Source organism: Triturus cristatus, chromosome 7 (genome assembly GCF_964204655.1).
Source record: "Triturus cristatus chromosome 7, aTriCri1.1, whole genome shotgun sequence".
Classification (NCBI taxonomy): Eukaryota; Metazoa; Chordata; class Amphibia; order Caudata; family Salamandridae; genus Triturus; species Triturus cristatus.
Genome location: NC_140590.1, coordinates 1,217,006,402 through 1,217,032,712, shown reverse-complemented (window position 1 = coordinate 1,217,032,712; position 26,311 = coordinate 1,217,006,402). Strand labels below are relative to the sequence as shown.

General features: G+C 46.4%; 1 protein-coding gene across 2 annotated transcripts in view; it reads right to left on the bottom strand.

The window, feature by feature from the left end:
• Nucleotides 1-341: 341 nt before the first annotated feature.
• Nucleotides 342-26,311, bottom strand: part of LOC146811648 (interferon-induced very large GTPase 1-like) — a 242,018-nt gene continuing 216,048 nt past the window's right edge. For both annotated transcript variants that reach the window (XM_085618616.1, XM_085618617.1), the window contains one exon: nucleotides 342-5,685. In XM_085618616.1, the coding sequence (XP_085474742.1) occupies nucleotides 956-5,685 (4,730 nt within the window). In that variant the 3' untranslated portion in view covers nucleotides 342-955. The remainder of the gene's footprint in view (nucleotides 5,686-26,311) is intronic.

The window sequence follows — 26,311 nt, the reverse complement described above, 5'->3', positions numbered from 1 at the left end:
TCTATCACAACTGAAGTAAGGGTGTTCTATTATTAGTGAAACCAATTATAATTTTCCAATAAAGTACTCTGAGCATACTATTGGAAAGCATGTTGTTGATGTCTCATGTATGGGGTTACTATTCTAGGTTAAATGTTTACCCTCTACTAGGACAGCACATTATCATACCATATCCCTGTTAGAGACTTGAAAAGTAACAGTCATCATGACATTTCAGACCGAGAAGATCAAGAAAGCAGATTCAGATTAACTAAGGTTTGGCAACCCTATCTTAGTTAAAGAAAGACATTAACACGGACTGATGTATTTTTAATCTATTTACATACTCTGGGTATTATGGAACACAGCATACATTTTGAACAAAATTACGGCTCACAGCACCTCAAGCAATCTAACTGATAAAATCAATAATTTGAAATTTAAGTAGCATCACTGCTAAGAGATTTACACAAATAGTAAATGCAAACAAGACTTTTTGGAATGTATTACAAAACAAGGAATATTCCAGGAGATTAACTGTTTGGAGTGGAAAGTACAACAATTTTACTCTTTACTGGTTAAAGCCTTATTTAAATGTATCGGCTTTTCCCCCAGAGTCCATGCAATGAAATAAAAGTCTGTGTGTCTTCTTTCCAGGTGATATTCATCTAAAGTAGAGAGGACTGTCATGATACCAGGTTACAACTACCAATCCAGCAATCTCTTAGAAGAATGTAGAAGGCCAATAATGCTAGATTCCTCAGGCAACGTATACCAATTCTAATGTAAAAACAAAAATATGTTTGATCACTTGTAATATAGTAAAACAATGGCACTTTTTTCGATCTGTTGAAATTCTATATGTTAAAAAGGTTTCAGCCACATAGCCTAAAAGAACTAGTAACTTTTCTAGAATGATCCACTAAGCAAATACATACACTAAACAATGTAACTTTACTAGGGTGATTTCTTGCTTTTACTTCACACGGAAAACTTCCTTGATGCTTTTTTGTGCTTGCATAATGGTAATTTCTTCCCAGCCAGCTGGAAGATTAGCTGGGAGAGCAGAGTAGAAGTTAGCAAACTTTTTGTTGAACCTCTTAAAAACGAATTTCCAGTAATCAGAGGCTTCAATACTAGCATCAGGCTGAATGCGCCAATCTGGAAAATACACCTGGTAGTCCTTGTAGGGATGCCACTGAAATAGTGTGGTTAGATTTCTGAATGACGAGTTAGAAACCACATCAGAGGAGCATAGGGAAAACACAAGATCACGTGTAGACTCATGCTTGACACCACCTAGCCCCTGGGGGCGGTGCACTGAGGCAAAGTGCTCCTTGTGTTCCTTCCCTCCTGCTTCACAAGGGGCTTTACAAAATGGGCACTGCTTGGCACATCCAAATATTTTTCTAAACAGTTCATCCTGAGGCTTGTAAGGTAGATGGGCAAGCTTTTCCCCAATGTCTGAATTTTTCCGTTCCATGAGGATATGCTCTTGGAGCTCAGTAAGGAAATAACAAATGTCCTCAGAAAACTGATCGATGTTTGCAGTGTTTTGGAACAGAATCACTTCCAGGCTGCCCTTTGGGATTACAAGTTGATTCTGCAATGTTCTGCAAAACACTTGTAAAAATTCTGAGACAGTTTCATGCCGTTTCTCTCTCACAGACTGAATTACTTCTCGAACCCGCTTTGTTATAGTTGAAAGGATACTAGTTTCTAGCATGTTGAAACTGCCCATTTTACTGCAGTAATTTCTGATGTGTTCAAATATATACTGTTTAACAAACCCTTCATAATTACAAATGTATTCCCTGTATCTTTCAAATGAATTGTTTTCCAAAAGATTGTAGAGAAGGTCAAATTGAAAAAATGTCCGGCTGCTGTATTTAAATGAGTGTCCATGATGGAGAATGTCTTCTACAATCTCCAAGCCAAGTCTTCTTTCAATGTAGTTATTTAGAGCTGGTTTCAAGCACTGTTCACAAAAATCCTTAGCCCTCTTCCGACATTCATCCTTTCTCAGATAAAGATCTTTAAAAGTTGAGAAATACTGTGATTTAAAGTTCTCCAGACAGGACTGAGGATCATTTTCTCTGAGAAAATCTTTGTGCATCTTCTGAAAGACTTCGGCGGCACTCCCCAAAATGTGAAGCTTCAGTTCTACTTCAAAATGAGGGGTGGTGGAAAGACTTTGAAAATCGTCACTATGTAGACAGAGGTTGATCATATGCAAAAGCTCCATACAATAAGTACCATCATAGTCCACCTTAGAAATCACTTTACCTTCAACATAACTTCTACATTTGTTAATCAAAGCTTTAGAAAGGTCATCGGCTCTGCGTGAGCATTCATTAGAGAACATTTCTTTCAAACCTCTAACATGGTACCATGGTAAGTCAAAATACTCTGGTTTCATTTGAAAATTCATTTTTGCATAACTGAATAAATTTTGCGCATTCTGGAATACCCGATTTCCAAGACTACCCAGACTGCTTAAGTCCTTCATCAGATGACAATGGATGTCTTGAGAAATTTGACGTTGCTCCATTTTATTGAGCTGTAAGTCAGTTATTGTTTGTGTCCACATGCTTCCAAATTCACTTTCTAACTCCTCATTACTTAACTCACAATTTCGCTCTCGACAGTGTTCTAAAAGGCTGACAACTTTGCCTTCAATCACTTTAATATATTTGGATTGTAAAGTCTCAATCTTGTACTTACTTTTTTGAATGCGAATTGCCTCTTCAAATTTGTTAAACAAGTAACCTTCAAGTTCATTTTTTAAAGATTTAGAACTCCGGATAAAATCTTCTCTGTATTTTTCAATTAGATGGATATTCTGTACCCCACTTTCAAAATATTTCTGCACATAAGACACCAATTTCTGTTCTCCACACTCCAATTCCTGAAAGGCCTCTCTTTTCAGTTTGTTGTAGGTATTTATGTCAAGTTCACTTGATGCTTGATTGTAAATTAATGTTTCTGTCTTGGACACCCATAGATGCATTTCTTTGCGGAAGGCCCATTCCCACTCACTGTACTTAATAGACAGCTGGTTGTAAGCTTCAGCCACAAGGCTATTTCTGAAGCTAAAGATAAAGTTCTCATGTTTAACTGCATTCCACAAGCTCTTCAGCCATTCCATGAAAGCTGTGATATCTTTGTAATTTCTATTGGCTGAACGGGTTTGTATAAATTTAAACAAGTACTTCTTCAACTCAAGAACATTTTCACTGTACCCTCGGTTCACGGGGGCCATTGGTGGAACACCATGCCACAAACCAGGGATATACCAATTGTGTTTATCCGGATCATACTCCATGATATCAGAGAACGCTATCTCCCTGCTCTGTTTCTCCATCTTTGCTGCTACTTTAGTCATTTCGTTCAGCTGTTCCAACAGATGTTTCCTGTCTCTCATGTTTTGCTCATAAGCAGACACATCACTGACGTTCTGGTGCACAAACTGACAATTTGGATTTTGACCAATTTCCTCCATCCTAAGAAAAGCATGGACAACAATTTGCAAGATATCTTTCATTTCAGTGGCATTTTCCATGGCTACATTAACAATTGTAATATCGCTTAGCCCGATAACAATTGTTGCCAGTTCATTGTCATGTGCATAGCTGTCCTCTAGTGTAGCCAGCTCTGGGGCTTTCAAGCCCTCGGTGTCAATGACCAGAATAAAATCACAGCCAAGTGTCTTCTTCAGATTGTCTTTCACTTTAATAAGCAGCATGAAAGCCCCTCGTGTGCATCTCCCACTGCTCACAGAAAACTGGAGGCCAAACATTGTGTTCAGAAGAGTTGATTTGCCCGTGCTCTGCACTCCCAGCACGGTTACAACAATCATTCGACACTGTCCCTTCACTCTGGTGTTCAGCTCGGTCAGGACGTCTGTTATCCACTTTAAGGGAATGTTTGAAGCATCTCCGTCAATCAGCTCAAGGGGAAATCCTTCCAGCAGGAGATCCGCACCAATGCTTGGTAGATGAACGAACTGCCTTTTTCTGCACCTCAAATTGACATGTTTTACAATGGAACATTCGGCCTCATAAAACTGCCCCAACTCGCGCATAAAGTGCTCCAGCCCGAGTGAGCTGGCAGATATTTTTCTATCTAGTTCTGCTAACTGGGAAGGGTCATTTAGAGAACTGGACAACTCCTTATACTCTGCTCTCAGTCGAGAAAGGTTTTTTCTAGCAATGTGGTCCAGATTCAGTTTCATCCACTTCAGGAAATAGTGTTTCTCGACTTTTGAAAGCTGTCCTATTGCAGCAATGAATTTAATCATGCCATCAGTGAGGTCACATTTATTCTGTTGCCTGCGTAGCTCTAATATCTCGTTCCTTAGCTGAGATTTGTAAATCTCCGGCGGGGTGGCCCCTTGACTCCTCAGTCTGCAGCACTCTTTCTCTGCTTTTGCCAGTCTCTTCCAGAGATCCCCCTGTAATCTCATCATTTCCTTTTTGTACTCGACCACATCTTTGATCTCTGCGGTAATTTCTTTGGCATGCTTACTTGCATTCTGGCATTCCACGCGGTACTCGTCTACACAGATTCCCATTTGCCGAGCAATGACAGCCATGCTCTCCATAGTCACAGGGTAGGGGGGGTCTACAACACATCCAAGCATGGTTGACTGTAGCTTCTTTACAAACTCAGCATCGTTCGTGGATTTGCCTTTCATTAGCAGGCTGCATTTGCTAAGCTTCAGTGCAGGGGCCAGTTTATTGAGGACTATTAAGGTGTCATTAGGTCCCTCTGTCAAGTGATGTAGGATGAAGTAGTATTTTGGCTTTGGTTTCTTAAGCGAGAGCAATAATGCATGTTGTTTCTCACTTATGTCCTCAACAAATATAAATACAGCAGATGAAATCTCACATAAGAAGCTGAACTGCAACCAGTGGGATTCAATGTCTCCACGTAGATTTGTAACAGCTACAGGTTCTGGAAAGAGATCCACGTTTTCCCTTCCTCCAGGAAAGTACCATGCTATCTCCACGAGCCCACTTGATATTCTCCTTGCAACATTCCCAGATTCCATGTCTGTGTGGATAAAGTAGTCATGGTGCTGCTGCTGGGGGCTGAGCAACTCATTCAGAATTTTGGATTTTGATAGGCTGCAGCTCCCTAGACGCACAAATGACACAGTGGGCATAGGGGTGAGCACCAGGCTCTCTTCCATAAATCCTTTAATGTCTCTCAGTGAGTGGGGCCTCCATTTTCTCACAATATCCCTCATAGCCCACAACATGAATGTGCAATGGGTTTCATCACAGGGTGGCAGCAATAAGGGAAGAGCAAACTGGCACATAGACATTTTTTGCATAAGTTCCTGCTGCAAAAAGCTGTCAGAGCACAAGAAGAGGACACAGAGGGCATCCAAGGGGTTGATGGAACGGTGGGTGTCTTCAGTGTTAAAACAAAATATTTCTTCATCTGCACTCTGTCCAATGTTCTGCACACAGGCTACTTTATCACTGGTCGTAGGCTTGTAAAGACTTGTGTTTCTTGCTGTAACATTCAAAGCCATGATCCCTCTCAGTACATGCCAGGGTACATCTTCTAAAGTCTCTAGATGTGTGGTATTTAAGCTGTCCTGTCCAATTTCAAGGATATCCCTAAGCGAGAGATTGGCTGTTCTGTAGGCGTCCATTTTCATAAGGGACAGAATCTCCTCAAACGCTTTTCTTCTCCCTGTGAAATACATACAAAATAATATAGGATTATGCTTTAAAAAAATAATCAAGCAGGCATAGCAAACCGTTTACAGTAGACAGACTGTCAATAATCTCCAGTTTTGCCTTTGCAATTATCATGAAGGGAAAAACGGATACAATAAATTAAACACCATTTAGACAAGTTCAGGCGAAGCAAATTGGTCTATTTTATAAGTCAAAATGATTCTTCAATCAGCAGCGTGATTGTGTGGATGGTTGAGTGGGTGGCTGCGATACTGAATCTATGGTTGGATGGCAAGTGAGTTCATGGATAGATGAAGAACTAGAAACCGAGCATATGGATAAGTATAGGGTAAGTGATGTCCTATATGAATGAATGGCTGAATGAGTGAGTGACTCGATACAACTGCTGTTTGAACTGGCCAGTGCATGAATTGATGCAAACGGGTAAACACCAGTCTAACAGGCCTCGGCCTGGGCCAGAAATAGCAACAGTATTAAAGAAATGGCACGAATTCGGTCATGAGCTAGAATTCTATCAGGGCTTGTCAGCCAATATATGGCTATTGCATATTTATATAACATATACCAAGGTTAAGCATAATTAAGCCAAAAGTGTATATTTATTTCAAAAGTTGCTACAATATGTCAAGAATTACCAACATTATGCCATTAATAGCATTGTGCAAAGGTGGGCCCTACTGTGACCAGAATGCCCACAATGAATCCGGAATTTCAATTAATATACGTTATGCATGCTCAGAATTGCACCGGCATCCATTAATGCATGTACAGATTTGCGTCATCACTCATTAATCCTAACTGCATTTTGGTCCTGGGAAGGTGCCTTATGTCATTTACATGAACTTGTGCACGCTTTCCAGTATATACATGTACATGAACGAACACAAGCATGCATGCTGTAAATATCCCTTCGTTTTACCCAAGATGCTGTGACAAACTTGTGGCTATCTTGTTTCTAGAGAGGTGAGTGAAAGGCAGTTTGTTTTTCTAATAAGAGTAGTCTCTGATAGATTGATCATTTTTTTGCATCTAGGCTCCAATCTCAACTTTGGAATATGGCTACCTTACAACACTTTCACTTCCTTTTTTTTCTCTACACTTTCCTGAAACATTTGGGTTTCTGGCCTAGCAACTTGACCTGGAGTGCGCTTCTTGGAATATATAATTTTCGTACCAGTGCGCATAAATCCAAGATTTCTTTCTTCATCGACATTTGCTTATAACTATCATTGTGTCATTTTCATTTTTTTCTCATTGTTGGGTAGTCCAGATAATGTTGTCCCATGGGTTCGGTTCAGTTTAATGTTTCACATCTATTTCTTAGAAAGGCGTATCTGGCCAGCCATTACTTCCATGATGCCGCTCACTAGTCTGACCCGACTTACCGCCAAATCATATAGCATAGCAACATCGCTTATTTTTCCAGAAATAGGTCAAATAAAACTCACACAAAAAAAGTCAAAACTAACAAGGTGGCAATCGCATTTATTTTTAGCTGTGATCATATTTCAACGCCTTAACTAAAGTGAATGGAAATAACTAACAAATACTGGATTCAAGAAAATGTTGGAAAAAAATATTTACTACAAAAATAAGGTCTCGAATGTATATAAACCTATATTACAAACTAAGAACAAAGGATATTTCATAGATCGATAGGGAAAAACACTACAAAAATTAATAGTAATAAATCATGCGCAAGTATATTTCGACGTCAAGACTTCTTCAGAATGCGGTTAATATATTTCGCTCCTGCCACATTCCTTGTCCGAAATATTTAGCAGATGATTATTGAATAACAGATAGGGCCATAACATGTCCAAGTTTGGTACAATTGTAACAGAGAATATTCTCCCATTTGCAAGATAAATCACATTATACTTTAACTCCAGAGGAACGTATCATTTTGTCTTCGAGAGCTAATAGGATCAAGAACAAAGACGTACAGAGATGGGGATTGGGTTATGTCTCTTCTGCAATTGAAGGGCGACATTTGATTGGTCAACAGTTCTATAACTTTGCAATCTTTGCTGTCAGCCTATCACATTTAGATAAGCCCACAGAGCAGTCATTCATAACTGGAGTCCAAAAGGCAAGACAAAGACAGAGAGTGGCTACTTGTGCCACTCCTGCCAAACAATGGAGGGCGGAAGAGGCTGCTATGGGAGAAGCACACACTGGGAAAACGCCTGACGGACTAGCTTTGCTAATTAACCATTTTTGTGTGTTCAACAAGAAACCTCAAAATTTACTTGGTGCATTTTTGCAGACATTAACATGTGTGAAGCATAAAAGAAAAGAAAAAGTGTGCAGTCAACCTGGTAGCGTGTAATGAAATGAAACATTTCACTACACTAGAATGCACAATACAGCATGAAATTATGAGAGGCATTTATTGCTTGAATGTGATAATGAAACTACTTAAAAGATGCCTAATGTGGTGTGTATGTAATTGGGCTATTTTTTGAGAGGGTTAAGTACCTGTCACAAGAAATAATCACTGTAATAATCACTGTATTTGTCAGGATAACCCGCTAAAGTCATTAAACAAACCTGAGCTCAACACCCTGGTAGCTATGCGACACAGCAGACAAGCTCAACTTGGGAAACAATGTGTACAAAGTTTATGCAGTTCTAAAACAGTATTAAAGTCGAAATGGAACTCAATAAAAATCTCAGAGCGAGTTCGAAAAATAAGAGTATAATGTAATACACAACATGACACCAAAATGACAGAAATACAATAAGGGGAACCAAAGATATGAATTTTTAATGTTATAAGTAAATATAGTCTCAGAAGCAGAAAGTGAAAATGATTAAAGGCCACGGTAGCCTGGGACCTAAGGGCAATTTGAAGCTCACCCTTATGGAGCGTGGGTCGGATACACCAACAAGGATCATCCTGGTCAAAAATGTCCCCTTCTGTGTTTAGTCCTTTCAGTCCCAGTCCTGCCCAGGAGTACACTTCTGAAGCTCCCCGGGACCCCTGGAGAGGCACTTTGCCACCCTGTAAGTCTCTGACAGTGTCCATACCAGGTCCAGTTGCCACTGAGCACCTGGGCAGTTGAAGGAAAGACCTCTTGTAGCTTATGTTATCCCTGCAGCTTGAACAGGAGGTCAGCCTTATGACCCTTGGAGTTCACATATTTGTCATGGATATAAGAGGAAGAGCAGGTGTTTTCTGATGGGAACCTAGAGATGCAACATTTATGCCTGTCACAAGCTAGTTGGTGGGGATGACTCCTGCGGTCAGCCTAACGAATTAGGCTAACTTGCATTTTGAAGATGGCTGAAGTCTTCGGCCAACTAAATTTGATCTTTGAGAGGGTGGTGAGTGTACTATGTTAATCCTGATGTTCTCCCACATCTAACACTAAAATACAGTTTTAGGCAGTCCCTGTACCCCCAATAAACCCAGCGACAATGCAGTGGATACACAATTCTTTTTACCTTACTGGTTTCCTCCTTTTAAGTGCACCCTGTGAGAAATTTGGGTGTTGGTTGACTGAGGTAGGAGCCCTGGTCAAGCAACAACCACAATCCTTGTCAGGGTGCAAGCTAAGCCTAAAGTAACCTGTGCTCAACACTGTGGTAGCTTGGCACAGAGCAGTCACGTTTAACTTAGTGGCACATTTTAAAGTATTTGTGCTACACTTCAAACAGTAATAAACTAAAAACGCCACCCGAAATAGATCCCATACCAAGTTAGAAGAACAAAGCTTTCTTTAATAAATATAACAAGACCAAAACAACAAACACCCAATCAGGAAAACCGGAGATATACTATTATAGTGAAAATACCATCAAAAAAGCATAAAACGTCAACTGTGGCTGCCTGGTCTTGCCGAACTGGAACAAAGTAACAAGTTCAGGCTAACCGTGATGGAACGTGGGCCGACACCAGGGACCCAGTTAGGCCCACTGAACGAAGCACCTTAAATCCTAGTTTGCGGAGCAGTTGCGGGGGTCTGCGTCGAAAATGTGTTGCACAGTCGAAGCGATGCATCAGTTTCAAGGTGCAGCATGGCTGCGATGCGAGGGCCTCTGTCGTCATCGGGGATCCCGCTGATGGGGCTTTCGATGCAAAGTCCGGCATAGGTGATGCGGCATACAGTCAAGGTGATGAGTTGGTTCTGAAGAGCTGCGAGGCTGTGCAGAGGATGCGGTGCGCAGTCAAGCTATGTGCTGGTTCCGATGAGTTGCGAGGCTGCGATGCCGCGTCTGGTGTCGCAGTCGAGACTGTCGTTAACGAGGGATGTGAGTGCCTGCGCCGAGGAGGCGTCGCACAGTGGCTGTTCCTAATGGGCTGTGATGCAAGTCTTTGCGACGGGTCCAATCCATGCAGCAGTGGCGGCGATGCAAAATTTCTGCTTGGGTCTGCACCACGCAGCAGAGGATATGCCCTGGTTCCACTGGATCCACGAGGCTGGCAGAGTACCTTAAGCTCACTTCTGGAGGGCCAGGTCTGGGGAGACAATGCTTGGCAGGGTAGACTTATAGATGGCGGAGTCCAGGTGTAAGGTAGTTGGAAAGCTTTGTCCCTGAGGCTTCGGATCAGGAGCCCAGCCAGCTAGCCTTTGGAATCACTCTGGGTTCTGGGATCAAGAGGTGCAGGACCAGTCTTTTTCACATAAGCAAGAGTGCAGCATGTCAGCAGAACAGTCCTTCTTCCTGGCAGAGTATCCACAGGTTAGGAGTGTACTGCAGTTGTGGTCTCTGAAGTCCAGCATATATGTATATATTAAGTTGTGCCTTTGAAGTGGGGAGAAGTTTATAGAGGCTTGCCTTTAAAGTGCACAGGTGCCCTGACTTCCTGGCCCTGGCACCAGACTAACTACAGGGGATATGCATCCCTGTGTGTGGAGACAGAACATGGCCTATTTAAGTGTAAGTAGGCATGGGTCCAGCTGGTACCTCCCATCCTACCAGTAATGGCCCATCTAGTCATTCCTCAGCCCCCTATTGTGTGTGGCTGTCTAGGAGGAATCCACAAAGGCCAACTGTCAACATATGATTGTATGAACATATGATCCGGAGACAGGGTACAGGGACCAAATAGCTAAGGAAGGAAATGCCAACTTCCTAATAGATGCAAAAACAACAATTGATGGACAGAATGCAGAACAATGTCATACATTCACCCCAGTACAGAGATGAGGGCCTAAATCCATCTTTTTTTGCTCACTATGCTATTCCAGTTTGAACCCAGCCATATGCAGATCAGTCTTGACCCTTTGCCCAATGGGAACAGTCCAGCTCAAACTGCCAGGCCAGGTCCTCCCTGGACTGGAAACAAGCATCCTAGGACCGGTTTCGGGGTTTCACCCCTCATCAGCCTGGATAGCTTGACTCCAGTAGCATGGAGAGCACGGGACCCACGTCTGTGCATACCCGTCCCACTCGGGGTGACAAATGCAAAAACAACAATTAATGGACAGAATGCAGAACAATGTCATACATTCACCTCAGTACAGAGATCTGGGCCTAAATCCGTTGTTTGTTTGCTCACCATGCCATTCCAGTTTGAACCCAGCCATATGCAAATCAGTCTTAACCTTGTGCCCAATGGGAACAGTCCAGCCCGAACTGACAGGCCAGGTCCTCCCTGGACTGGAAACAAGTATCCTAGGACCGGTTTCGGGGTTTCACCCCTCATCAGCCAGGATAGTTTGACTCCAGTGGCATGGAGAGCACGAGACTCATGTCTGGGCATACCCGTCCCACCTGGCTTGGCAGTTCGGTCTGGACTGTTCCCATGAGGCACAAGGTCAAGACTGATTTGCATTTGGCTAGGTCCAAACTGGGGTGGCGTTGTGGGCAAAAGAACAATGGATTTAACCCAGATCTCTTGACTTTGGGAGAGTGTTTGAATCCTTCAGCATTCCGTCCATCATTTGTGAACAACCGTTCTGGAGCGTAGACTGTTCTATTGATATATTTAAAATGTATGAGGCGATGCCTGCCATTCAGCGATATTTGCCTAGTTACCTCGCAGCAATGTTGCCATTTCATGTCTCCGAATATTTGCCCCAAGTCCCTCTGCCAGTCCTGCCTTACATTTGAATGTAGTGTCCTCCTGTTTTCTTGTGTGATATTATAAAACCTAGAAACCAGCTTGGCGGGGGAGGAAGCTCGCATGGTGTGAGTGAGGACCCGTACCTCTGGAGGTTCCGGGAGGCTTTCCCCTAATAGTGCCTTCAAAGCATGCTGATAGCGAACCAAAGGTGAAGGAGTATGTCCCTCGGCTAATATATGCTCCCACCTATGAAATTCACCATCCTTAAACAGGTCTCCTACTTCTGTAATGTTTACCCTGTTCAGAGCCTTGGATACTTCCATTTCTTTACCTGTTGGGAGCCAAGTACACCATTCTAGAGGTATCGAAGGCAAGCACATTAACGCGCCTGTCTGTCTATTGAGCAGAGTGCGCCAGGAGTGTACGGTGGGGTTAAGTGAATCCAGTAAGCTGTGCTTTCTAGTGGGCATCTGTGAGAAGTTGGCCTGATGTATGATGTCACTAGTTCTAGTGTACACCTTATATCAGTCCAAATACCCTTATGGTGATTGGTTGTAAAGTCAACCTTATAGACCAGCTATCCTAGTGGTAGCATGGACAAGAGCAGTCTTAGGCTAAACTCTGAATGGCATGTGAAGCCAGCTGTGATACCATATATAATCCCTTGAATACCAAATGAAAGGACACCACAACAGATATATATATAAAATAAAGTGTATTTATTCTAAGAAAACCCTCAGCACTCTTTATGAGATTAGAGGTAAGTACAACACAGTCTTATTAATGCATACAGTAAGTCACACAGGTAAGTAATACAGTTAGGCCCTAGGGGCCACGCAAACCATATACTAAGTAAGTGGTATAAGAACCACTGTCACGGAAATAGAGTAGGCCTAGGCCTAGGGAATCGCTGGGGCTACACTAGACTACCACAGGATAGGAAGTGGGAGGCCCACGGGATTCGTGTGCAGAGTGGAAACACTCACGCGTAATGCGTAAAAGTCACTAGCAATAGTACAGTTTAGAAATAGACAGATTTAGGACACTTCCGGAGTAGCTAGGAAGTTGAGACTTGAAACTTAGACACTAGGATAGTCACTATCCTGATGAGCACCGGAGTACCCAAGTTACCTAGCCCACAGGCTGCGGGTGCATAGGGGTGAAGTTGCGTCGGGTTTCGTCGTCGACTCCTATGGATGCCTGAAGAAAAGATGCTGACAGGCAGTCAGTGAAGAGTGTCCGGTGGATCCCAAGCCTGGGATCAGAAGAGAAGAAACCTGCAAGCAGAAGGGACAGAGTCAAGGTCACTAGCCAGTGACCACGTGGAACCAGGAAGGAACCAGGCGATGTCGTGAAGAGTTGCAGGTGAAGGTGAAGCTTGTCGCTGCAGCCAGGAGGACCAGGAAGCGTCGAGGGCGACCAGGACCAGGAGGCGAGCTGTCCCACGAAGGCTCTTGCTGTCGGCGGCGTCGAAGTTGGACTAGGACTCACCAAGCCTTGGCAAGCGGAACCCACGAAGAACAAAGGACTTGCTTCTGGTGCAGACCAGGAGGGTCTGGGGTGCTTCTTCTTTGCAGAGAAGCGGGAGCCAGTCTGGAGGAGCCAAACCAGCGCAGAAGATTTCAGGGAGCGTCGTCACAAAGGCCACTAGCCAGCGGGCAAGCAACCGGACAACGCGGCAAGCAGGAAAATGCTGAAGGGCCCCACGCAGGACTCGTGGAGTGTGGGGGGCTGATCTTCGGTGCAGATGGTGCTTGGGGTTGGGGCTTCTCAATCCCCGGTGCACAACTTCGAGGGTGCCTCAGAAGCTGCGCTGTAAGTTACTAGCCACTTTTCCCAGGTAGCCGGTCCCACGTCGCTCGTCGCCTCCACGGATCTCAGCTCTGCTGCAGATGTGGATGAGGGTCGGAGAAGTCTGGAAATCAAGGCTCTGGTCGGGCTCTGCAATCGGTTCCTCGTCGAACGTCTCGCAAAGCAAAGGGTAGTCACTTGATGGTGCCTGTTTGCACAGGGTAGCCACTCCTTGGCCACAAGGGAGATTCTTCAGTCTTCTTCTTTCGTCGAATGTCGAAGGTCCAGAGTTTCTGTTCAGTTTTGCAGGTTCAGGATAATCTAAAGTCTTGAGGCCCAACTCCCACTCTTATACTAATCTGGGGGGCTGGGATACCTGCTAGGTCACGCCTTATGGGTGGGACCTGGGAGGGGGTGGTTACACCCACTTCCCTTTGTCCAGTTTCGCGCCAGAGCTGGGGCTGGAGTGCCCCAGCACCGGTTTGAACTGGACTATGCAAGGAACACCTTGTGTGCCCCAGGCATGTCTCATTCCTTTCAGCCCACCCTGCCCCAATACACTAAAGGCTGTCTGGAGAGGTGCTGGCACCTCCCCAAGCAGGAAACCTATTGTCCAAGCCTCCCTGGCTGGGATCACTCCCAGCTGCAGGAGGTCAGACTTGTGTCGTGGCAGCAGCATCCATTTTGTGATGCTGAGGCTTTGGTCAGAGGCTAACAGTGAAGTATGATTTTAACATGTCTTTCCCTCTAGGAGGGGGGAATAATATTCTCATGTCCAGAAATGGCATGGGGGTATTATTCCCGAGTGTTAGACACCTTACACGACATGTTTTGATAAAGCCAAACCATAGTTACCATAACCGTCTAAGATTATAAGGCACTTTAAGAGTATATGGTAGGCTATATCATAGAACAGCTATAAGGACATGGTTCCGAAAGCTGCAGACAGGCTCAGCTCATGCTAGAGCCCCATCTCACATGTTACCAAGCACTCTGCCTCCAGGATTGTCAAGGCCTGCCATAGGAGTGACTGATAGGTACACATGTGTCTATATATAGGGTAGGTATAGGAATACTACACCTAAGCAAGGGGTGCTTACACGACCTTGCCCCAGCTGAGTGATCAGCCAGTTGTGTCATAATGGAAGGCCAGACCAGGGGTGGCATAATACATGCTGCAGCCCCTGGGAGGCCTAGGGTACACCTATGCCCTGGGTACCTAGGGTACACTGTACAGGGTCCAATAAGGTGATCCTTACCAATTGGGAATGTACCTAGGGTACATGGAATCCATTTTACAGAGAGAGCAGACAGCCTGAGACCCTGAATGGCAGGATCTCAGGCCAACTAAGTCGAAAAACCAGCTAGACACTAGGCAAAAAGTTGGGGGTAACCATAGTCAGATATCCACCTTCCTACACAACCCCCCCCCCAAACGAAAGGAGATAAGGCTGGCCTTTACAAGGTAAGCCTCTATTGCCTGAGTGGCCATATAAGGAAGAACCAGCACTGGCATGGTTACCCCCTGTCTCATGGTCCACTAAGCAATCCCTCATCCTAAAGATATCATAGGGTCTCCACCATAGGGAATCTCTACCTTTGGTGTGTCTTTGCAAAGAAAAAGGCTGGTGGTGAGATGGAGTACTGAAGTGAGTGTCCTCAAAGTGAGGCCTCAGCTTCCTCCAATCATCCTCCACCATGGATGCCTTTCTTTCTCTAACTGAGTTGCACTGTGCTCTCAGGGTCAGCCTCTGGCTACCTAAAGCTGGAGGCTGGGTCCCTTTTGTGGGCTTACTGGAGGGACAGGTCAGGTTTGGGGCCCTAAGGTCCCAGGTTTGCCTGTGCCCAACAGAATCCCTCTGGGGGAGGTCCCTAACTACCTGTGAAGGGGATCCCTCAGGAATGTTTTTACCCATCACCTGGCTAGGGCAACTAACCAGGCAATCCTCATTCTTTTGAAGGGGGGGTTCTTGTGGACAGGGGCCCTCTTGGGGTCCACTGGCCTCCCTGACCTCTGCAGCCCTAGGCTGACTGAGGCAGGGTAGAGAGAGGCAGGCTACCTGCACCAGACTGGGTCCCACCTTGGAAGGGGCCACTGACATCAGAGGCTCTGCCAGGCCAGGCCTGGCTACCTCTGGGGCAGTTCCTTCACAAGGGGTGAGGTCAGATCCCTGAGGAGGCTGACCTTTTCCTAATGTCTGGGGGGAGGGAGACTTTTCTTCATCCCCACTACTCTCTGTCTGTGTGGAGTGATCCATTGTTTCAGGCTTCACTACACCTATATCAGTCTGAGTGTGAGACCATTACAGCCTTGCCAACCTTTTCAGGAAGGCACTCAGTTTGGGTTTGAGCTGTGACTGTCACAGCTCTGTCAGTCCCTACAGGGAAGTCTGTCTGTGCCTGGGCTGTGGCTACCACTGCCCTTCCAACCTTTTCAGGGAGGAAAGCTACTTGGACAGGGGCTGTGACTGGCACAACCCCACTACCCTTTTTGGAAAGGCCTACCATTTTGGAATGGGTGTCTTGTTCAACTCCAGCCCAAGCTGAGAGTTCTAAGTCATTCCCCAGCAAGCAGTCCACAGGCAAGGTTGGAGACACTGCCACCCTTTTAGGGCCAGTGACCCCTCCCCAGCTGAGACATACTTCTGCCATGGGATGACTATTTTGTTTGCCATCAATGTTAGTTACCTGGTATGAGAAACCAGGCAAAAGCTGCTCAGAGGGAACTAGCCTATGGGCCACCATAGTGATGCTAGCTCCAGTGTCTCTGTAGGCCTCAGCTTTTCTACCATTGATGTAGGGTTCCTGTCTGTACCTACCCAAAGTGTTGGGACAGGCAGTGAAGTTGGCAAACCCCATGCCACCATCACAGACAAGAGTAGCTGCTGTAGGGGAATTGGCTAAGCCAGGATCCCCCTGTGTTCCCCAAGAAAACCCAACCAAATTTTTGGGGGCACTCCCACCACCTGGGGGATTACTGCTGACAGTAATAGGTGGTGTTACAGGAGTAGTTGGAGGAACAGTTTTGTTTTTAGCCTGTGGACAACTGCTGTCAGTTTTCCAATGCCCAGGTGTTTTACACACATGGCAGTAAGGCTTTTTAACTGTGGAAGAGGAGGGAGCTTGGGACCCACCACCCTGTGTGGAGTTTTGGGGCCCTGAGGAAGATTTCTCTTTTGCTTTATCCCCACCCTTCTCTTGAGGCTTGGTGGTATCTTTCTTTTGGTCACCACCCTGATTTTTAGGCCTAATCCTGGTCCTGACCCATTTATCTGCCCTCTTTCCCAATTCTTGGGGAGAGGTCAAATCTGAGTCTACCAGGTGTTGATGGAGAAGCTGGTTCTGACAATTACTAAGGATCTGCTCCCTCATAATCAAGTTGTACAATCCTGTATAGTCCTGCACCTTGCTGCCAGTTAACCAACCTTCCAAAGCCTTAGTGGCACAATCCACAAAATCAGACCAGTCCTGTGTCTGTGTCTTCTGGGTGTCTCTGAACAACAACCTATATTGCTCAGTGGTTAAGCCAAACCCATCTATCAGAGCACTCTTCAGGACTTTGTAATTGTTTGCATCCTCATCACTGACTGTGAGGAGCTTGTCTCTACCTTTATCAGAAAAGGAGAGCCACAAGATAGCTGCCCACTGACTTTGGGGTACCTGCTGTACTTTGCAGGCCCTCTCCAAAGCAGTCATCCATTTGTGGATGTCATCCCCATTCTGATATGGGGGGACTATCTTGCTTAGGTTTCTATGGTCATAAGACCTATCCCTATCTCTAGGAATGTTGCTGCCACCAGTGGGTTCTGACCCACACAATTTTTGCTCTCTAGCCAGAGCAAGCTTCTCCTTGGCAAGGGCAATTTCTTCCCTCTGAATCCTCAGATTAGCTTCCCTCATTCTGGCTTTATGCTCCTTTCTCTCAGGTGAAGTCATTCCCCTGTGAGAGGAAGCACTAGAGATGCTAGAAACATGGGAGTGGATGGATTCCCTTGAAGGGGATCTGTCCCTCCTGCTTCTCTGTGAAAGCCTACTTGTGGGTCTGTATGGGGGGACCCCATGCAAACTCCCATGTAAACTTAGGTTTGCCTGGCTAAGTCTCCTTACTTGGCCCTGGCTGTCTACCTCCCCATCTGACTCATCTGTGGTGGGTAGACCCCCATCTGCAGCTATGGCACCATCCCTGGCAGCTCTTTCAGCATCATAGGCCTCCAGAAGCTCCACTAGCTGTCTAAGGGTAGGGTTTGCACCCTGTCTTATTCCTCTGGAGGTACACAATTGTCTCATCTCCTGGAATGTGAATGCATCATACCTAGAGGGAACCTGTCTAGGATTCTCCTCTCCTGAGGGAGCATCAGTGTGATCTCCATCCAGGGGCATGATTCTAGTGAGGGTGTGGTGTGTGCACCTACCTACACTAGTTGTATCTACTAAACCTCTCTAGTAGTTGTAGTCAGGGTGTGTTACTCCCTTCAACCTACAACTACTAAGTCCAGTAGGACTTAAGTATAATAAACTATGTTATATGTACCTACACAATATCTGTGTGATCTTTCAATTTAGTATCTCAAGATTACAATGGTATTACAACAGCAAGCTCAGATCCCAACCGCTGCTCACCAATGTGAGAAGTTGGCCTGATGTATGATGTCACTAGTTCTAGTGTACACCTTATATCAGTCCAAATACCCTTATGGTGATTGGTTGTAAAGTCAACCTTATAGACCAGCTATCCTAGTGGTAGCATGGACAAGAGCAGTCTTAGGCTAAACTCTGAATGGCATGTGAAGCCAGCTGTGATACCATATATAATCCCTTGAATACCAAATGAAAGGACACCACAACAGATATATATATAAAATAAAGTGTATTTATTCTAAGAAAACCCTCAGCACTCTTTATGAGATTAGAGGTAAGTACAACACAGTCTTATTAATGCATACAGTAAGTCACACAGGTAAGTAATACAGTTAGGCCCTAGGGGCCACGCAAACCATATACTAAGTAAGTGGTATAAGAACCACTGTCACGGAAATAGAGTAGGCCTAGGCCTAGGGAATCGCTGGGGCTACACTAGACTACCACAGGATAGGAAGTGGGAGGCCCACGGGATTCGTGTGCAGAGTGGAAACACTCACGCGTAATGCGTAAAAGTCACTAGCAATAGTACAGTTTAGAAATAGACAGATTTAGGACACTTCCGGAATAGCTAGGAAGTTGAGACTTGAAACTTAGACACTAGGATAGTCACTATCCTGATGAGCACCGGAGTACCCAAGTTACCTAGCCCACAGGCTGCGGGTGCATAGGGGTGAAGTTGCGTCGGGTTTCGTCGTCGACTCCTATGGATGCCTGAAGAAAAGATGCTGACAGGCAGTCAGTGAAGAGTGTCCGGTGGATCCCAAGCCTGGGATCAGAAGAGAAGAAACCTGCAAGCAGAAGGGACAGAGTCAAGGTCACTAGCCAGTGACCACGTGGAACCAGGAAGGAACCAGGCGATGTCGTGAAGAGTTGCAGGTGAAGGTGAAGCTTGTCGCTGCAGCCAGGAGGACCAGGAAGCGTCGAGGGCGACCAGGACCAGGAGGCGAGCTGTCCCACGAAGGCTCTTGCTGTCGGCGGCGTCGAAGTTGGACTAGGACTCACCAAGCCTTGGCAAGCGGAACCCACGAAGAACAAAGGACTTGCTTCTGGTGCAGACCAGGAGGGTCTGGGGTGCTTCTTCTTTGCAGAGAAGCGGGAGCCAGTCTGGAGGAGCCAAACCAGCGCAGAAGATTTCAGGGAGCGTCGTCACAAAGGCCACTAGCCAGCGGGCAAGCAACCGGACAACGCGGCAAGCAGGAAAATGCTGAAGGGCCCCACGCAGGACTCGTGGAGTGTGGGGGGCTGATCTTCGGTGCAGATGGTGCTTGGGGTTGGGGCTTCTCAATCCCCGGTGCACAACTTCGAGGGTGCCTCAGAAGCTGCGCTGTAAGTTACTAGCCACTTTTCCCAGGTAGCCGGTCCCACGTCGCTCGTCGCCTCCACGGATCTCAGCTCTGCTGCAGATGTGGATGAGGGTCGGAGAAGTCTGGAAATCAAGGCTCTGGTCGGGCTCTGCAATCGGTTCCTCGTCGAACGTCTCGCAAAGCAAAGGGTAGTCACTTGATGGTGCCTGTTTGCACAGGGTAGCCACTCCTTGGCCACAAGGGAGATTCTTCAGTCTTCTTCTTTCGTCGAATGTCGAAGGTCCAGAGTTTCTGTTCAGTTTTGCAGGTTCAGGATAATCTAAAGTCTTGAGGCCCAACTCCCACTCTTATACTAATCTGGGGGGCTGGGATACCTGCTAGGTCACGCCTTATGGGTGGGACCTGGGAGGGGGTGGTTACACCCACTTCCCTTTGTCCAGTTTCGCGCCAGAGCTGGGGCTGGAGTGCCCCAGCACCGGTTTGAACTGGACTATGCAAGGAACACCTTGTGTGCCCCAGGCATGTCTCATTCCTTTCAGCCCACCCTGCCCCAATACACTAAAGGCTGTCTGGAGAGGTGCTGGCACCTCCCCAAGCAGGAAACCTATTGTCCAAGCCTCCCTGGCTGGGATCACTCCCAGCTGCAGGAGGTCAGACTTGTGTCGTGGCAGCAGCATCCATTTTGTGATGCTGAGGCTTTGGTCAGAGGCTAACAGTGAAGTATGATTTTAACATGTCTTTCCCTCTAGGAGGGGGGAATAATATTCTCATGTCCAGAAATGGCATGGGGGTATTATTCCCGAGTGTTAGACACCTTACACGACATGTTTTGATAAAGCCAAACCATAGTTACCATAACCGTCTAAGATTATAAGGCACTTTAAGAGTATATGGTAGGCTATATCATAGAACAGCTATAAGGACATGGTTCCGAAAGCTGCAGACAGGCTCAGCTCATGCTAGAGCCCCATCTCACATGTTACCAAGCACTCTGCCTCCAGGATTGTCAAGGCCTGCCATAGGAGTGACTGATAGGTACACATGTGTCTATATATAGGGTAGGTATAGGAATACTACACCTAAGCAAGGGGTGCTTACACGACCTTGCCCCAGCTGAGTGATCAGCCAGTTGTGTCATAATGGAAGGCCAGACCAGGGGTGGCATAATACATGCTGCAGCCCCTGGGAGGCCTAGGGTACACCTATGCCCTGGGTACCTAGGGTACACTGTACAGGGTCCAATAAGGTGATCCTTACCAATTGGGAATGTACCCAGGGTACATGGAATCCATTTTACAGAGAGAGCAGACAGCCTGAGACCCTGAATGGCAGGATCTCAGGCCAACTAAGTCGAAAAACCAGCTAGACACTAGGCAAAAAGTTGGGGGTAACCATAGTCAGATATCCACCTTCCTACAGCATCTTAAAGAGCACCTGTGGGAGGGTGTCTGGGTCAGCTGCTATTTTCTCTATGTGAATGTGGGGAAGGGACTCTGGGCCGTTTATCCAGGCGTGAGAATGTGAGTACTGAGCTGCTCTATGATATAAATCTAGGTCTGGGGCGTTAAGCCCCCCCCCCCCCCCCCGGAATATGGCAAAGTGAGAGTTTCCCATTTTATCCACCAACTTGTACATCTCCATACACATAAATACAAGGGCTAGAGTGAGGTTCGGCCAAAGTGGAGAACTTACAAGGGAGTTACACACTGGGCGTGGAGTGCGGGAGGGATGAGTGCTTGCACGTTTGCTGTTCATCTTGTACATAAATAAACTGGGTACCCATTTAACATGTACGTCAGACATTCCCATGGTGCTCAGTACCCCATGCCCAGTATTGCTATATGCAGATGATGCAGTTTTATTGTCATGCATGCTCAGAGCTCTGCGATTGTTGGTCCACTCATTTGTAGAATTCATGGGCACCCTTGACTTGGTTACTAATTTTTCAAAATCCTTCGTCATGGTTTGCAGCTTAAAGAGTACCCCATTAACAAGCATTTCAGTAGGTACAAACTGCATCTTCAACACAAACACATTTTCCTATCTGGGGAGGTCTTTAGTTTACTGCGTCTTGGACACCTAACATAGTTGAGCGGCGAACCAAGCTATCTAGGTACGTTAAGTAACATTTTTTTTGTTTTTAACCAGAAATATTCTAAAATGCTTTTGATGCCTTTAGTTAAGTCCAAAAAACGGACACATTGCACTCAGTCATTGCTTTTCTTAAAACAACTTCATGCTTCATGAAACATCCTTTTCTGTAACTTTGTTTTTACGGGCTGCTGTACGTTCAAGACATTCAATGTACCTTGATTAAGCGGTTGATTTTCAACTTTATGAGCTTAGCCCAGAATTATGCACTGTAGTTGTGCTTTAGATGCACATAGCATTTAGGCAGGCTCTTTTTTATATGTTTTTATCTTTTATTTTGACATTTTATATGAATACTGTAATTAATCGTGCATAAGAAAATTTTATGACGGAATCTTGGTCGATATATGTATCATGGATAACCTTGTACTTTTATGGTTCCATGGCAGCTGAATAAAGCTTTGACTAAAAAGGAAGGTTTAGGCCTGCCAAACATTATTTTGACAAGTCGAATTTGCAGTTTTAAAACTGCACATCCATGCTACTGGTGGCAGGCCTACAGTCATGTTTACATTGTTACTGAAGTTGATGGCACAATGGGTGCTGCAGTCCACTTGTGACATTCAACTTACAAACCCTGGGTTTACCTTTGTACCACATACTAGGGACTTATAGGTAAGTTAAACCTGTCAATCAGGTGTATAACAATCTTACCATGTTGAAAGGAGGAGCACAGGCACCTTACCACTGGATACCATGGGTGCAATTCACAGAGTTCTTTCGCCAGCAAAAATAGGGTTCAGTAGAACTATTAAGGATGACCCTGCTGAAAGGGTAAATTTCCAATATGTGTAGTTAAGTAACTGCTTTTAAGGAGAAGTTGTTTGGATAGAAAAGTTGCAGAACTGCTGTGTTTGGGTGGCACGATGAAGGTTCAAAGTCCAAGAAAATTTGTCATTGATGTACATAATGGGGTTCTCGAGCTCTGCAACCAGAGAATTTGATCACTGACAATGGCAGACAACTCTGACATTCATTTTACCTGATGGGTGTAGCACAAGGATAAAGGAAGAGGTTTTCTTTTCAATCCATACAACTTTAAAAGGTATCCTGAATCAAATCTCATTGTAAATGAATGAAGACCATTCCCATCCTAGAGATTTGCATTGTTCCCAACCAAACAAAGTTGGCTAGTGTGAGGGGGTGCCACACCTGGCGTGCCCGATGTCTGGCTCGTCCCACACTTTTCCCCACAATGACCTACCTATCGGGATGGCCGCAACGGGGTGCCAAAGCGGGAAGACGCTGTCATCGTATGTAACTCCTCCCCCGTGTCCTCTGCCCGTACAGCGTCGTGACGCCCATCCCGCCGGAGTGAACGGAGGCGGAGTCGACCCCGGAAGTGGTTCCTCGAGGGAGGAGAAAAAGGCCAGCGAAACCAACGAGGGGCGCGAAGAAGCCGGAAGAAAGGAAGAGTGCAGAGGGAATCGAGACGAGGAAGGAGAAGTCGCCAGAGAACAGGAAGAAGACGAGACGTGGTGCGAGGACTGGTGGTCCCCATCGGAGGTGGCTGAAGAGCGGCCGCAACTCAGGAGAGTTGCGGCGGAGCCGGTGAGTGGTCCGAATCAGGGGAAAAGGGAGCGGGGAAGCGGGTGGTTTAAGGGTGTACAGGAGGGTGGTGGGAGGTTGGTATGAGAAGCAAAAGGGGGGGGGGGTTTCTTTAAACGATGTAGCGTTTTCTTTCTTCTTTCTTTCCCTTTGTCCTCACCCTCGTACTTGACAGGGAAGCGAGATTATCCTATACCCCAGGAGGGTTGTATTTAGTTTCGGCCCCTCACCCCCAGCATATGTGAAAGCGGGGAGTATCTCCGCTCCTACTAAATAGTGGCACTTGTATTCCACCTCCTCTTCTGTTCGCCTGCTACCCCGGTACACGCCCGAAGTTCCTCCTTCACTACCCTCCCTCACACAGAAACAACCCCTCTTCACGTTCACTTCAAAGACACCAACCGGGTGTGGTGACGGTATTGTCTAGAGAGTGGGAAACCAGAACCGACTGACGGCTCCTTTTTTGTTGTTGTTTCCTTTCCTCTTCTGAGCCTCCCGGCAAAGGACCATCCAGCATAAATGCGGCCCACCTGAAACCAGAGGAGATCCAAGAAGAAGATCCCGAATACTAGCCACGGCCCCCCCCAAAATTGTTACCTGGAGAGACATCTTACCTACATTGTATCGAATAAAACAGTCCAACTGGCCCACTATATACAGCCTCCTCGTCTGTTTGTCCGGCCCGCCCTCCCACAAGTGGTGTCAGAAGTGGGATCTGACGGAGACATGGAGGCTGTACTGGCACGAATGGCGGAAAACCAGGCCAGCCTAGGACAAGCCATGGAACGATTCCTCGCGTTAGTGGAAGAAGACCGGGGGAAGTTGCAAAAAGATATCGCCGAACAAGGCCAGTCCCACGATACCGCAATGGGAAGACTCATAGACGTCATAGGACAACAAAGAGGCCCCAGTACCCTGCCCTCCGTAATTCTACAGAAATATGTGGAGGGGGAAGACCCTGAATACTTCTTTAATAATTTCAAACGAATGGCCCGGGCTGCCGCATGGCCAATAGAGAAATGGGGCCAGTACCTGGGACCTTTGCTGTCGGGTGAACTGCAGGCATCATACCTGGCTGCCAATATACTTGGTACGACTCCTTATGCTGTAATAAAACACTGCATAATGGAACGGCTGGGGGTCGACGATGAAACCTATAGAATGAGGCTAAGACAACTCAAAGAGGGACCCCAGGAAACTCCCCGAGCCCTGTATTACCGCTTGAAGGACCTGGCGGACCGATGGCTGAATCCCATCACCGCCACAAAGGAAGAGATAATGTCCAAAGTATACCTGGAACAATACTTATCCTTTCTCCATCCACCTATACAGAGGTGGGTTAGGCAACATGCCCATCTCACGTTGGAGACAGCTGTGGAAATCGCTAGCGCGTATAGCAGAGCACAAGAAGTACAAAAAGGACGTGAAGAGCCCTCCTGGAAAACAAGTACGAGCGGAGGACATCGCCCTTCTCGACCCCCTCCCGTTAGAAAACCCGACCCCGTGACAGTCGTCCCGAGAACCCCGGTGTTTAGAACCCCGGGACCGCCGGGGCTGAGAACCCCCACCCCTGGACCACAATGTTATAACTGCAGGGACATCGGGCACATAGCTCGCTTTTGTCCCCAGAAAGAGGAGCCAATGGAATAGGTCTCACACGGAACTATTGTTGTCTCACTCAGTCTGCACCACGAACCCCGTATCATTGCGAAGTGTCGGTGAACGGCCGTCCCATGACCGCCCTGGCTGACTCGGGCTGCCGGCAAAGTGTGATGCGACCCCAGGATCTGGGACCTGAACCTGGGACCATTAGCGGTATCGTGAACATCCAATGCGTCCATGGAGACGCGAAGACTTATCCCACCACCCAGGTGCGCATACAACACGCCACGGACCCAGTGTCTGACTTAAAAGTTGGTCTCATTCCCCGGTTGCCAGAACAAGTCATATTAGGGAATGACTATTCGCATCTGCCAAGTCTGCTTCTAGAGGCAACCCCCAAAGAAGAGGAATGGTGGGGTAGCGCCCCCTTCGCACCAGATGAGGACCCTGACTGGCCCCCTTCGAAACCTAGAAAAACGAAAACCCAAAGAAGGGCCATCCTGCCGGGGTATACCCTGCTGTACCTGCGGAAAATCCCTGGGAGAGTGATAGACACTTTCAAACAGCCCAGAGGGAGGACCCGTTTCTGCAGGAAGGCTGGAACCAAGCCCTAAGCCAAGAAGACCCACTCCAAGTATGTCCCTATTTGTTTATCAAGAGCGGGCTCCTGTACAGGAAAGCGGAACCCGCTAGTACACCCCAGTTGTTGGTCCCTACCCCGTTTCAGGACAAAGTACTTTACATGGCCCATAGCCACCTGCTGGGTGGCCATTTCGGGAAAGAAAAAACAGAACAGCTAATAACAAGACAGTTCTATTGGCCCGGTATTTATAGGCGGGTAAAAATCTACTGTCGTGAATGCTCCGTTTGCCAAAAACATAGTGGGTATCGACCCCCTAGAGTCCCCTTACATCCCCTTCCCATCATCGAGGAGCCCTTTCATAGAATAGGGATGGATATCATAGGCCCAATGTTACCCTCACGAAGTGGGTGTCGTTATGTGTTGGTCCTCGTGGATTATGCTACCCGTTTCCCCGAGGCCATCGCTTTACGCCATCCTGACGCGTCCAGCTTAGCTAAAGCAATGATACCGATAATCTCCCGTATGGGTTTCCCAAAAGAGATCCTGACAGATCGAGGGACCCCGTTCGTATCGAGACTAATGAAGCAAGTATGCTCTCAGTTAGGTATCAAACAGATACAAACTGCGGTATACCACCCTCAGACGGATGGTCTTGTTGAGCGCTACAACGTGACTCTAAAGATCACCTTAAAAAAACTCCTGGCCCTTGAGTCCAAACGATGGGAGGATATGTTGCCCTTAGCATTATATGCCATCCGATGTCAAACCCAGAAGAGTACAGGGTATTCCCCCTTTGAGCTGCTTTATGGCCACCAACCCCGCTCTCTGCTGGACATGCTCCGTAAGACCTGGGAAGCAGAACCCCAGAGCACTACCCCGCTGACGGAGTACGTCAGCAACATAAAAACCCATTTAGGTCAAATACGAGCCGTAGTGAAGAATAACCTAGAGAAAGCACAGGAATCCCAAAAAGCTCAGTATG